Source organism: Rana temporaria, chromosome 3 (assembly GCF_905171775.1).
Source record: "Rana temporaria chromosome 3, aRanTem1.1, whole genome shotgun sequence".
Lineage (NCBI taxonomy): Eukaryota > Metazoa > Chordata > Amphibia > Anura > Ranidae > Rana > Rana temporaria.
In genome coordinates, this window is record NC_053491.1 from 110,970,979 (window position 1) to 110,985,892 (window position 14,914).

Below are 14,914 nucleotides of genomic sequence, written 5' to 3' on the forward strand. Positions count from 1 at the left end.
GGGTTGTGCTATTTTGGCATTTTATGGCCTTCGAAACTATGATAGGTAGTGAGGAGTGAAATCAAAAATGTATGCCCTTAGAAATGCTGAAGGCGGTGCTTGGTTTTCGGGGTCCCGTACGTGGCTAGGCTCCCAAAAAGTCCCAAACATGTGGTATCCCCGTACTCAGAAGAAGCAGAAGATTGTATTTTGGGGTGCAATTCCACATATAACCACATATAACCACGGCATGTGTGAGCAATATATCATTTAGTGACAACTTTTTGTAAAAAAAAATTTTTTTGTCATTATTCAATTACTTGGACTGGGACAAAAAAATTAAAATATTCAATGGACTCAACATGCCTCTCAGCAGTTTACTTTCCAAAATGGGGTCATTTAGGGGGGTTTTGTACTGCCCTGCCATTTTAGCACCTCAAGAAATGAGATAGGCAGTCATAAAATAAAAGCTGTGTAAATTCCAGAAAATGTACCCTAGTTTGTAGACGCTATAATTTTTGCGAAAACCAATAAATATACGCTTATTGCGATTTTTTTTTTACTAAAGACATGTGACTGAATACATTTTGGTCTAAATGTTTGACTAAAATTTAGTTTATTCGATATTTTTTACTTTTTGTTATAAGAAAAATCATTTTTTTTTCTAAATTTACGGTCTTTTTCCGTTTTATATCGCAAGAAAAAAATCGCAGAGGCAATCAAATACCATTGAAAGAAAGCTCTATTTGTGGGAAGAAAAGGACGCAAGTTTCGTTTCGGTACAACATTGCATGACCGCGCAATTACCAGTTAAAGAAGCGCAGTGCCAAATTGTAAAAACACCTTGGGTCTTTTAGCAGCATATTGGTCCGGTCCTTAAGTGGTTAAGTTGCTTGTGGTCTATTTTCTGTACGCTAGTATAGAGTGATAAAATATTACCGTATTAGCTACACAGGTTTGAGTAAACATGTGTGACATTACCATGTGGCCCCTGCTTTTGAGGAATTGAGCCCATGTGCACGCGGTATAAGATGATCTACTGATGTTTTCTCAGTTCTGTTTAGATATCATCAGAGCTTTGTTTATATTGCTGAAGGACTTTGTCATTTTTTCTAAAAAAACATTTATTTTTAGAAAACAACAAACTTTTCCTTATTTCCCACATTTACTGTAAACATTTAACTTTTGTTATTACACAAACATAGAGCTGGAAAGGCTGAACGCACTTCACAAGCCTGTGGTTGACATTTATCGCCATATACAGTAGAAGGGGAATAAGAACAAGGTAAAAGTATGTCAATGGACAATATTATTATTCATTGGTGTTAGCGGTATTGTGATTACATTTTTGTTTGTAACCAGCCTAAAAGCTGTTTTTGAAAAAAAAAAGTTTTAGATACAGTAAAGCAACCCATAGATGACTTGCTTTTCTTTCCTTCCACTACTCCTACAGTGCTATTGTGTTCTGCTGGCGAGGTGGGGGGGAGGGGGCATAGGGAGCCTTCCTGGCCGACAGAACACAATGATTACTGCTAGTGGCTATCAGCGACGGCATCAATCAAATTCCAAAAATCCAACATGCTGGTTGTACCCAAGATGAACGATGGATCGACTTGGGAGTTATCATCCTGTCCATATATGGATTGAATCTTGGCTTGCTCTTGCTGAACTAGCCGAATATAGATCCTTGTATGGCCTGCTTAAGAAATGGTTAGAACTTTGTATGTTTATTTGTTCTCATTTGGGAGATTTTCCTTCACTTTCTGTCTGGATACACAACAAAAAGTGAGATGTATTCTCTCTATAGTAAGGGGAGATCCCTTTTAAGGCAGTTATTCCCAGAACACGCTTCCCCGTTGGAATATTTCTAAAGTAATTGTAAAGGTTCGCAGATTATTAAAAAAAAAAAAAACATGTCATACTTACCTCCACTGTGCAGTTAATTTTGCACAGAGTGGCCCCGATCGTCCTCTTCGGCGCTTCATTTACATGGGGTCACGATTCATTTCAATACAACACGCCCACTACCAGCCTACTTTGAATTAGGCGGGCTTACGCTGGCCCATTTACGCTACGCCGCCGTAACTTAGGGAGCAAGTGCTTTGTGAATACTGTACTTGCCTCTCTATGTTACGTCGGCGTAGCGCATGAGATGCGCTACGCCCGCACAGAGATACGCCGATCTCTGTGAATCTGGCCCTATGAGTTTATTCTCACATCTATTTTTTGGTACACTTTTCACAGTATTTGGACACTTTATTAGTCCATTGTTTATACTGTCGCAGCTGATTATTTATTTTTTATTGTTGCTATTTTGACCATTTATTTATTGCCTTTCAAGTGTACCTGTCACGTAAGCACATTTGCACTTTATCACCTATTTATGCACAGCGCAGCACTACTTCTACATTTATACTTACCCGACCAGGGTGCAACTTGCCACAGTGGGGATTAATTGTTCTATTAGGCCCAATATACATATTGCTATGGAGGGTTGGAGTGATATGGTGGTGACCAACTGTATGCGATGACCTTTAGTATCTCTTTCCAGTCTTCGACAATGGCTGGGCAAGTCCAAAAAATATGGGTAAAGTCACCCGGTATTGTTTCACATCGCCTGCATCCTGGGGGGGAGGCGGGGTTCATTTTGTGTAACCTGTGTGGGGTAAAATATGCGCGATGAACCATCTTAAACTGTATTAGTCGGTCTCTCAGGGAGACCAGGGATTTGAAAGGGAAGTCCCATATGTCATCCCAATCGTCATTGTCAAAGTCGGGAATGTCGTATAGCCATTTGCTTCTGAGTTTTTCACGAGCAGGGAGAGAGGTCATTATTAAATGAGAGTACAGTCGCGAGGTGGGCTTATCTGCACATCCGGACATGAGAAGGGTCCTCTATTGTGGACGATCAGGATGGGAGAACCGGAGCATTGGCGACCAAAGGCATGGGAATGTTGTAGATATATAAAAAAAAATTGCTCTGTGGGATGTTGAAATCAGAGATCAATTTGGGGAGTGGGGCCAGAGATTGATTATAGATTACTTCGATCACTGTTTTAATGTTGAATTTGGTCCAAGGGGTTCGGGCAATTTGTAAATATGCTCAAGGGTGGGGTTCAACCACAAGGGAGCAGCTGGAGAATTTGAAGTCCCGCCCCCCATGCACAAAGCGTGGTGCACATGGAGGGTGTCAACGTGTATGGGGCCTTTGGGCCACGGAAAAGTAAAAATGTCAGCGCTTCAAACGATTTCACCACTGCCACCTCAACCATGGTGGCAGGGTTTGTCGCATCGGGATAAAATGCCACTTTCGTTTTAGTCGCATTTTAGTCATCTGCAATTGTGTTCGTTTTAGTTGTATTTAGTCGACTAAAATCTGCAGTACATTTTTTAACTAAAATCTAACAGGTTTAAAGTGTAATGCATTATTTAAGCATTTCCCTAGAATTTCTAAACTCATTATATACCCTTGGAGTAAAACAAATCTAATATCTTGTTATTATTTATGGTATTAAAGTTTGAATAAAGTACACAGACACATGGACTGTGGTCTGAGGAGACCTGTAATGCTACACAGTGCTCTGGGCGTTCTGAGATGACTTTAATGCACACAGTGCTCTGGACAGTAGTCTGAGAGGCCTGTAATGCACACAGTGCTCTGGACAGTGGTCTGAAGAGGCCTGTAATGCTACACAGTGCTCTGTAAAGTCATCTAAAGAGGCCTGGAATGCACAGTGCTCTGGTCCTCTGGATGGTTGGGATGACTGGGACTCGGAAGGCCTGTATTGCACAGTGCTTTGGTCGGTTGTCTGAGGAGGCCTGTAATGTACACACGCACAGTGCTCTGGACCATCTGAGGAGGCCTGCAATGCACAGTGCTCTGGACAGTCGTGAGTCGGGTCTCTCGGGAGGCCTGTAATGCACAGTGCTCTGGATGGTTGTCTGAGGAGGCCTGTGATGCTGCACAGTGCTATTCACGCCACAGCACTAAGCATGCTACGGTCGCTACCTTGCTTGCTGGGAAGGGAAGCACTCACAGGCTTTACAGGCAGAGCTCCAAGGAAAACAGAAGTTCACAAGTGTAAACGTTCCTCCCTCACATTTTCCTTTCCGTTATTGTTCGTTGACAAAAATGGAATTAATTTTCATCATAGTTTTCACCAGTTGACGAAAATGTGGGGTAATTTTAGTTTTGTTTATCACTGGAAATATACCGCTAATGAAAATAATGACGACATTTTTTTTGTCAACAAAATTAACACTGCTGGCTAGAATGGAAATGATTAAACTCTCTGAATGTATATATCACACACTATATGACACAATGCATGTTTTTCATAAAAATGTATATCCCTATTGATTGGGATATTCTGCTGTTTTCATTTCTAAGGTGGCTTTTTTTATGTAAATAACATACACATTTGCCTCATTGGTTTGTTACTTTGGTATTATCTCATTAACTTATCTATTATCTTAATCTCATTAGGTTACGATCTTTTTCCCTTCCTTTGTATCCCATCTGATAAAAAAATCACTCTGTGAATGTCTTGGCATTCGCAAATGATCCCCATAACCCACCTAATATGTGTGAAATTGAATTTTCTGTTTGTTTCCTATATTTGCAGCTAGTGGCCATAATGCGGTATATTCCTGATTGTGGCATTACAGGAAAATACAGAATCATTGCCACTAGATGGTGCTGATGTCATCACTCGCAACTTATATTATATTGTAAAGCGCTGCGTAAACTGTTGGCGCTATATAAATCCTGTATAATAATAATAATAACTGCTGTGTAAATTGCTGAAGCAGCATATTTTTGTAAATAGACCCCAAAGAGTAAGCTAAATGTATAAGCCCACCCTATTGTGTTTTGTCACACCCATGGTGCGCTGTGTGTACCACTTCATTATTCTACAAAAATTAACCACCCAAGAAAAAAAAATGTATGACTCTGTCAAGAGGAAAGTGGACAAAGGGCTTGAGGTCCAAAGGAAGGACAGATGGAAGCTCTTCTTTCTTCCTATAAATGTCCTCCCCTCTTCTTGGTAGCCCCCAAACTAAGGATGCTCAATATGCAAATAGTCACCTTAACATAGTAACTATGACAGCTACAGAGCTCTGGCAACTCCCTTGGGTGTTCTCCCTTCACTACTGTATAGGTCACCAAGGTGCAATTTGACTATAAGTCGAATATGGACATGTCAGACTTGAATTGTATAGACCAACATTACTTGAGTCCATGCAGCTTTTTGGGTTTGTGGCCACGCCTGATTAGGGCCATGCAAAGCCCAGATCAGCATTTTTCTGCAGAGGGTACAGCCAGGGCTGTCTTAATGAGAGGGCACACCTGGGCACCAAAATTGGGGGCCCCACGATGGCACTGAGAGTGATGGATATACAGGGGAAGCAGGATGGCAGCTGTGCGCCGTGCTGTGCAGAATGATACCTATTATTTCACAGCCAGCAGGGAGGGGAAGGGCCGGAGCGCCAATGATGCTCTGACCCTGCCCCATGCAGCTTGAATGCTCGGGACTCAAAGGAAAGGGATGTAGAGAGGCCACAGTGTAGGGGGTATCAGGAATGTAGTGGGGTAACAGTACAAGGGGTATCTTGTGGTATATTGTTACAGTGCTGGGAGGAATATCTGGGGTGTAGAGGGGTCAGAGTGCTGGAGGGACATCAGGGGTGTAGAGGGGTCAGAGTGCTGGGGGGATATCTGAGGTGTAGATGGGTTAGAGTGCTGGGGGAATATTTGGGGTGTAGAGGGGTCAAAGTCCTGGGGGGGATATCTGGTGTGTAGAGAGGTCATAGTCCAGGGGGGGGGATATCTGGGGTGTAGAGGGGTCATAGTGCTGGGTGTATATCTGGGGTGTAGAGGGGTCAGAGTGCTGGGGGGGGGTATCTGGGGTGTAGAGGGGTCATAGTGCTGGGTGGATATCTGGGGTGTAGAGGGGTGAGAGTGCTGGGTGAATATCTGGGGTGTAGAGGGGTCAGAGTGCTAGGGGGATATCTGGGGTGTAGAGGGGTCAGCATGCTGGGGGGGATATCTGGGGTGTAGAGGGGTCAGAGTGCTGGGTGGATATCTGGGGTGTAGAGGGGTCAGCGTGCTGGGGGGATATCTGGGGTGTAGAGGGGTCAGAGTGCTGAGGGGGTATCTGGGGTGTAGAGGGGTCAGAGTGCTGAGGGGGTATCTGGGGTGTAGAGGGGTCAGAGTGCTCGGGAGACATCATTCTAGCAGATATATTATATGCACAGGACAGCTTTGTTACTTTATGAATGTAGTATTTTCCCCACTGTTTCTTTGCTGTACAGAATGATTGTTCATGTAGTTAATGCGAAGCTCCACCCAAAAGGGGAAGCTCTGTTTGTCTGTCTCCTACCTACTTGATGTCTGTCTCCACTGTAGGGGCCCCAGAGCATTACTTTGCCCAGGGGCCCATGATGCTATTAAGACGGCCCTGGGTACAGCCAGATGTTTTTTTCTTTTTACATGTGGACAGGAAGCCTGTTCAAATCAATGACAGGCTGATCCTGCCTGCGGCTGTTCACAGGTAATTGCATTGTAATTGCATTGCAAACAATTACCATCCACTTATTGACAGATGTTCTCCCCTGGACATGAACTGTCTGCATCCAGAGGAGCACATCTGTCCCTAACTGCAGGTAATCACTCCATGTGTAATTACATGGGAACAGATGCAGACAGTATTGGCCAGTCATTAATTCTTACAAGAGATCAGAAACACCCGACTGCACCCGCCACTGAAATACATTGATCTAGACTGTGTATGGCCTTAATCAGCAATGTGTATGAGCCAACACAGTGTAAAATTAAAGCACTGGTGTATTTTTGGGGCAAATGTTGACGGGTCAGGCAGAGGTCAGGTATGAGGTAGAGTAAAAAGCAGAAGGTTTTTCTTTTTTGACTGGAATAGATAATCAATTTACACTTAAGCCTTGTACACATGATGGGATTTCCATCGGACAAATCCGTGGAATTTTGTCCGAAGGGCGCTGGCCGTGAACGTGGTATGCATACAGACGGCAGAACATTTTCAGCCAACATACATGACACTACGTGTTTTTTCAGCTCTTTAGCACCACCCTTTGGGCAACCTCTGCTAATGTTGTGCTATGGTTAGTATTGGTTCGGAGCATGCGTGTTTGTACTTTTGATTTTTTTCCGACGGACTTGTGTGATCGGATAGTCCGACAAAACACATTTGTTGTCAGACAGTTTTAAAAGCGTGCTATAAAACATTTGTTGTCGGAAAATCTGACAACAATTGTCCGATGGAGCATACAAACGGTCGGCAAAACCCTGCCATCACAAGGCTTTAGACTCCTTGTGCAATTTTCAGAAAAACATTAATTAAGGTAATATGATATTGCTTAGTCTGTTGGGTGCAAATTTATAAATAAAAAGTTAATTCTGAGGGTAGCTGTGTTAAATAGTTATCTGCAGTGTCTAGACTCAAAGGTACGGTTGAAGACTCCCAACTCTGTGCAGCATTCTGCTATGGTGTCAATATGTAAAATAACCAACCTTGCCTCAAAATTCCAACCAAGGAGTTATTTTTCATTCCTCCCAAGGCCTCCTGCCCCCTACTCCCATGTCACTTCCTCTCATGCTCCAAATATTGCAAAGTCTAGATGTGCAAAGTTAGTAGCAAAAGGTGGTTCAGCAAAATACTGACACAAGTGGGTGATCCTTTTCCCAACTCAGTGATTCTGTTTTTGAATTTTTTTAAACTTTTTTAAAACATTTCTGACACATTGGTTTTATATATTTTACCTATATTTGTAGCGCCGGGTTCCCAAAGAATAGGCGCTATAATGTAAATTTAGTTGGTTATCTGAATTGTAAATAGTTCAGATTTATTGTGTAAATTCAAGTTTGGCTTCTGTTCTTATTTTGGTGTGTTGTGTGCATTTCTCACTGTTGCCAGTAGGTGTCACTGGCACCACAGGCCAGTGTGAGAAATACAGCAAGCTGAAGTGCATTGGGGGTGAGGAATCTGATAAGTGGACCTTATATATTTGACTATTATTTCCCCAGAAACAGCCCAGTGTTAGTGTTTTACTACTGTGCATTCTGTGAGAGGATATTTAAGGAACAGATGCCATTTTTCCGGTCTCTCTTCCCTCGTGGCCCTCCTGGCCAGGGGCTGTGCTATCTCGCTCTCTCTCTCTCTGACCTCATGGCCCTCCTGGCCTAAGGTATGCGATACTGCTCTCTCCTACTTTGGGCCCTGCTGGCTCAAAGCTGAGTTGCTACAAGTAGGCCCGGAAATTTGTCTGGAGCCTACTTAACTGAAGGTGGTCCTGTGCTGTCTTGCCTGCGCGGAAGAAGCCACTCAAACAGAGAAGATTTCAGGGGAGGACCTTGCTGGAGAGAACCGAGCGGAAGGCTGGTTTCTCAGGAAGGGCCTGGTGACTCGTTTGGAGGATGCACCCAAGTCAACCTACCTCACAGTACTGCCAGATGGCTTAAAGGTTCTGGTACTGTGCAGCTGACCTACAACTAACTGACTGCTGGTTATACAAACCTGTGGCAGGGGATTATCCAGGAGTTTCCACGTATTGCTAAGTCTGTGGCAGAGACTTTGTCCGTGCATCGTACCGGCTGCTTGGTCGGTGTGAGAGGCCTGTCCGGTTTTTGCAAAGATCCAGTGACAGAAAGCTGTTGTCGTCTGGATCCAATAAATTCTTCAGTGATCTGCAAACAAGGTATCTGAACTTCCCCTAAAGCCTCGTACACACGCTCGGTTTACTCTGCAAGAACCAGCAAGACAACTGCTGGCAGAGCTTTCTTGCCGAGTATACCGAGCGTGTGTACGAGGCTTTCAGGTTTCTCGACAAGAAAACTGCCCAGAATTTAGACGAGAAAAATAGAGAACATATTCTCTATTTTCTCGTTGTGAGATTCTCGTCAGTTTTCTTGCCGAGAAACCCGAGAGTGTGTATACTTACCTGGTCGCCGTGGAAACCCGCGCATGTTCGAAATGACTTTGACGGATGCGTGGTAGCTTCCTAGGCATCGGTAGGGTTCAGCAAGATGGCGGCGACGGCATCGAATGTGACGAGCGCATGCTCATCGTACGCGATGATGTCACCGCGTTCTTGCCTTTCAAGAGAACCGCGGTTCTTTTGAAAGCAGAGTCTGTACACTTGAGCGGCAAGAAATTCTTGTTAAGAATCTCGTCAGGAAAAACAAGGGTTTTTTCCTGACGAGATTCTGGCCCTTGTGTGCTTTACCCTCTATCCTTTTTACTGCCAGTTGTTTAATAAAGCATTGGAAAAGATTGAAGTGACTGAGCCATATCTGACATTTTCCTAACATAGACTCTTAGTACTGGGACGGTGAAAAGTAGGGTAACGGCAGGACCCGAAAATGTATCCAGCGGCCCTATAGGGGGGTAACGCTACATATTATACATTGCTGGATATAGCTGGATAAACAAAAAATGTGACTGTCTTCATTTCAGGCTGTAAAGCAACAAAATGTGATTATTTAAAGGGGGTGATTCGTTTCTATACCCACTGTAAATCCTGTATAATAATAGTCAGACTTTTCACTGCTGATTACTTAACATTTTCTGCATGGTTTCTATTGGCTCTTCAACAATTTATTATTGTCTTTTTTGTAACAGATTAGTTCTAATAAAACCCAAAATAAAAAAACATAACTCTTCACTAAGGGAATAAGTCACTGTACACATAACCACTTTAGCAATACATCTTTATTTTCTTTATACGCACCAGTTGAAACATTTGTAACAAACAAACTTTTTAATAGTAAATTTGATGCATATAAAATATCTATAAAATGCAGTCACATGGCAAAGCACCATGTGATATTGGCTCCGCCCTTATAACAGTGCTATGACAACCAGTCATATTCTTTAGAGACTGGACAGGTCAGAGGTCAAAGAGTCGAAATGTGCAGAAGAAAATGAGTTTCATAACCTTCAACTAAAGAGTTTCATAACTTCATAACTTTCAACTTACCGTAAACGGAAATAGTTTTAAAGATTCCACATTGACTTCAGGGGACTGACAATTCAGTGATATCAGACGTTTTAATTTAAATCTACAAGGGGCATCTTGGTCTTGAGTATATCAAGGGTACTTACCCACAACAAATGTGGACATAATAAATAAACATTTGTGGGTTTTCCGATTTCTTTGGTAAAAACGGTGTTCAAGAGAAGCTTGTATTAGCGCATGTGTGATTCTGCAGGGGAAAATGTGTTATATCTCCCCTCATTTGAATATCTAATGTTGGTATGTTATAAGCCCACTCCTAAAGTAATCATATTCCCTTTAAGTTGGGGATATGTTGGGATGTAAACTAAGGTAGATTGGAAATTATGATTAAAAATTATTGCATGATTAGCAAAACTAGCTGACCCATAAATGTAATGATAGTATAACAGAGATACTAATAAATGTACTGCAGAAAATACCAATACATACAGCAGTAGTCACCGTACACTGATCCTATAGCTTCTGTACACCGACCCCATGACCTCTGATTCCTCTCACCCCTAAAATCCCCCTCCCCTGAAATAAAAATACAAAACAATTAAAGCGCATATAAAACACAACAGGTAGCAACTTTAGAAAATAAAACACCAACCATAATATAAAGGAACATTATGTAAAAGGCAGAAAGGACATGGTGGCTGATGTGCACACTCGCATCCCTTCTCCCTACACCCAGCGTTTTTTGTGTCATCATTTTATGGGAAAGTCCTTAATTTGGACAGACAAAGGCACTTAGTGAATTTATGCTATAACAGTTTTTTTTTAGTTTTTTAATCAGTGCATTTGCATAAAAAGGGGAAAGTCTGTCCTTCATTGGCAAATTAGACCTCCTGAGAGGCCTTTAGGGCAACGGGTTGTAGTGCAGTCTCTCAAGGGACTGAAACTTGGAAAGGACTTCCTGGAACATTCTGGTCTCCCCACTTGACAATGAGGATGTAGTCTCCTTTGTCCTTTACTGTATAGGTCACATTGTACAATCGATTTCCCATGTGCTTCACATAAACTTCCTCACATGGTGTCTTTGGCCCATGGACACCAACCATCAGCATGTTGGTACCTGTGTGATATCAATAATAAACATTTTAGGAAAACATTCCACTGTGTGAGAGTGCCCCAATACAATCAAAAAGCAAATTGCTATCATACTCTCCGACACACCTCTCCTGCACATTCTGTCCACTGTTATACCCTCCACACTAGGCTTCTACATATACTGCCCAATGTCATATCCTCAACACTTTGCTCCTATATATATAGCCCCCTGTCATACCCTCTGTACCACCTCTTATGCATATATTGCAGTGGCGACTGGTGCTCAATTTTTTTTGGGGGGGCGCAAACAAATGACAAAGAATTGCAGCCTCACTGTGCCCATCAATTGTCGCCACTGTGCCATCAAATGCAGCCACTGTGCCCGTCAATTGTCACCACTGTGCCATCAATTGTCGCCACTATGCCATCAATGCAGCCACTGTGCCATCAATTGTCACCACTGTGCCATCAAACGCAGCCACTGTGCCATCAAACGCAGCCACTGTGCGATCTATTGTCGCCACTGTGCCATCAAACGCAGCCACTGTGCCCATCAATTGTCGCCACTGTGCCATCAAACGCAGCCACTGTGTCATCAATTGTCACCACTGTGCCCATCAAACGCAGCCACAGTGCCATCAATTGTCGCCACTGTGCCCATCAATTGCCGACAGTTTGCCCCATAAAATGCCACCAGTTTGCCCCCTTAAATACCGCCAGATTGCCCCCATAAATGCCACCAGATTGCCCCCTCAAATGCAGCCAGTTTGCACCCCGCGTGGCACTTACCTTTCTCGGGTCAGCCACCCTCTTCCACGTTCCCTCGTTGTCTTCTCCTGCCCTCAATGTCGCTTCAGCCAATCAGGTGACCGGGAACCAGACCCGGTGAACCTGATTGGCTGAGACGCGTGTCACTCTGTGCGCCCTCTGGTTAACCATTTGGAAGCCGATTAGAGCCCACAGACTGTAATCGGGAAGCCGCTGGCTCTGATAGACACTTCCAAAGCATACCCATCGCTGTTATTCAGATGGCCGGCGCTCAACAGGGGGCCGGCTACCTGAATAGTGGGCGGCAGCGGCGACAATACATAGATTCATGCAATGCATGAATCTATGTATTGTTGAGTGATGGTGCAGGAGAGAGGGGGCGGCGCTCCTGCACCCACTATGGACGCACCGCCACTGATATATTGTCCACTGACATACCCTCCATATTCCTCTTCTGCACATACTTCCCAATGTCATATTCTCAACACTTCTCTCCTATATACAGTACATATATATATATATATATATATATATATATATATATAGCCCTCTATCATACCCTCTGTACCACATCTTATGTATATATTGTCCACTGTCATACCCTTCATACTCCTATTCTGCACACTCTACCCAATGTCTTATCCTAAACACTTCTCTCCTATATATGTAACCCCCTGTCATACCCTCCATACCACCTCTTATACATATATTACCCACTGTCATATCCTCCAGTTGCCTCTCCTGTACATACAGCCTGCCATTATCACCTCTGTACACCTCTCCTGTATATTTAGCCTGTAGTCATACCCTCTGCACACTTCTGAACATACAGTCCACTGTCATAAAACCTATTACTCTTCTTCATCATTATCTGTACTATGCCCAACCTTCCCTGTTTTGGAATAGGATCCATTATTTTGACACACAGCTAAATTACAGATAATTTATAACATTGACAGTTATAGATTCTTTAGAAACTGTGAACATAATGTGGAGAAACTGCAGACCAAAATAAATGAGCTATTAAGAAATAAAAATGTTTAATACTTTATATCCCAAAATAGTAAAAAGTGTATATTTTAAAATAACATTCACTTTTAGATGAACATGTTCATTTCAGTGTTTACTGGTTTGATAAAAGTAACTCTATGCATTGCAAAAGAAGAAACATACATATACACTCAAGTAATATGATTATAAAGAAAATTTTATCCACCATTGAATTGTGTTTCTCCCTTACCTGCTGTACTGCAGTCTACAGTAAAAGTGTTCTTCTGACCTACAAATGCCTTTGAAAGTCCAGGGCCCCTGGACACAACTTTGGAGGCATCAGATGCAAATTTAGGCACTGCCATTCCATAACTTCCTACAGAAGCTGAGGATTTGGTGACTGTTTCCACCTGCACTGTAGATGTTTCATGAAGACTGTGACCACCTGATAGCCGAGTACCTGTTGAAGGAAAGATGAAATGTTAGATTAAACACTGAGAGACTTAGAAAAGGCTACATGTCTTAATTTAAAGAAACTTTCCATCTAAACTTGCAAGAACCAATTTTATTTGAATTGTATTTCATAACATTGTACTTTGGTGTTCTCTAACTCACCAGTCACCCTGGCCTTGAAAGGACTTCCCACTATATGTTGGGGTCCTCCATACTTGATGGAGATTAGGTAGTTTCCAGGTGCCATGGGAGTATATGAGACTTTATAGCCCTCAGGAGAATCTTGGCAATCCAACTTCACCTTGGAAGGCCCATCAATTGTCATTGACAAAGAGCCAGCCCCAGCGTTCAGGGTGCTGACTACAAATTCAGAGGGTCTCCCTGTGTAAGGTAGGGAAGACATGGTTAGGGCTCCTGTCTGCATTGGCAGCAAAGAACATTTTATGGTGTCTCATTCACCACTTATGTTATAGTTGTCATTAAAGCTTTCAAGGTTGTTAAAGAGGAGAGTTATAAGAGGGCTTTTTGTTAGCTACTAATCTACACATGAAAGTTATAAGGCAGAGTTGGCACAGAAATTAAGAGGCTTGCTTGTTAGAGCGCAGCTACAAAAATGCAGGTTACATCTTTAGCATCATTTCCTCTTTAGTAGAACATTGAATGACTTTGTGATTTGGAAGAATAAGCCATGGTTTTTACACACACAAAAGAGTTTAACATGAGTTAGTTTTATAGATGGACTTGTGGCTCTCACCTGTGACTCCACCTTCAAGGCCTGGTCCATATGCTGTAACTAGACCTGGATCACCAGCCTGACTCTGTTCTCCTACACGGATCTTAAAAGGACTGCCAGGTATATGGCGACCATTAAATTTTACATCAATGGAGTGCACCCCATTTTCATGAGGAATGAAACGGATTGAGTATTTATCTAAGGCAGAACAGAAGACACATTGTGGTCATACAATTAAAAATATTTTAAACAGTTCCTTTTGTATTTTTGAGTTTCTTTACTCACCACTATCCACTTCGGACACATAGCACTCTTCCACCACCCCAGATGGTGTGTGCACTTTGCCTTCAATCACTCCACGAGCTCCATTTAACTGCACTGCAAATGAAGCTGGTTGGTTTACCTTCAGTCCTGTCTCCTGTAGGATAACACAGTTTATTTAATTTAGAGGAATATGTGCAGCACAGTTCAAATATTTCAATATATACAGTGAATTTTTAAAGTAATTCTAGCTTTTTAATAGAACGTTACAGGACAGCTTTTCTATCAAAGATACTATGTTATCAAAGGCAAGTAAAAAAAATTTGAACTAAAATTATTATTTTAAAAATAAATATTGCACAACGAATTAACTGTGTAAATTAACATCCACAAACAAAGTGTGGTTTAAGCTTTTTACCTGTAGACTGGTGACAGTCAATCTGCGAGCATCATCAGAACGTGAGGCCACTGGTACCACAAAGGGGCTGTCAGGGATGTGTTCATCATTAAATTTAATGCACACCTCATAGTCACCTGGGCAACAATGTAAGGAATAATAGTCAATTATTGCATGTACCTTTATTGCGTATGGAATTTTCAGTGCTAAATACAACCATTGCAAGGAAGTAATTACACATTTTGCCA

At 42.4% G+C, this 14,914-nt stretch overlaps 1 protein-coding gene across 5 annotated transcripts in view; it reads right to left on the minus strand.

Annotated features, from left to right (window-relative positions):
• Positions 1-9,707: 9,707 nt before the first annotated feature.
• FLNC (filamin C) overlaps positions 9,708-14,914 on the minus strand; it is a 103,014-nt gene continuing 97,807 nt past the window's right edge. For 4 of the 5 annotated variants that reach the window (XM_040343237.1, XM_040343235.1, XM_040343234.1 and 1 more), the window contains 6 exons: positions 14,688-14,803; positions 14,294-14,426; positions 14,030-14,206; positions 13,438-13,656; positions 13,073-13,282; positions 9,708-11,089 (listed from right to left, as the gene is read on the minus strand). In XM_040343237.1, coding sequence (XP_040199171.1) covers positions 10,902-11,089; positions 13,073-13,282; positions 13,438-13,656; positions 14,030-14,206; positions 14,294-14,426; positions 14,688-14,803 — 1,043 coding nt within the window. In that variant the 3' untranslated portion in view covers positions 9,708-10,901. The remainder of the gene's footprint in view (positions 11,090-13,072; positions 13,283-13,437; positions 13,657-14,029; positions 14,207-14,293; positions 14,427-14,687; positions 14,804-14,914) is intronic. The other variant, XM_040343236.1, reaches the window with a different exon arrangement.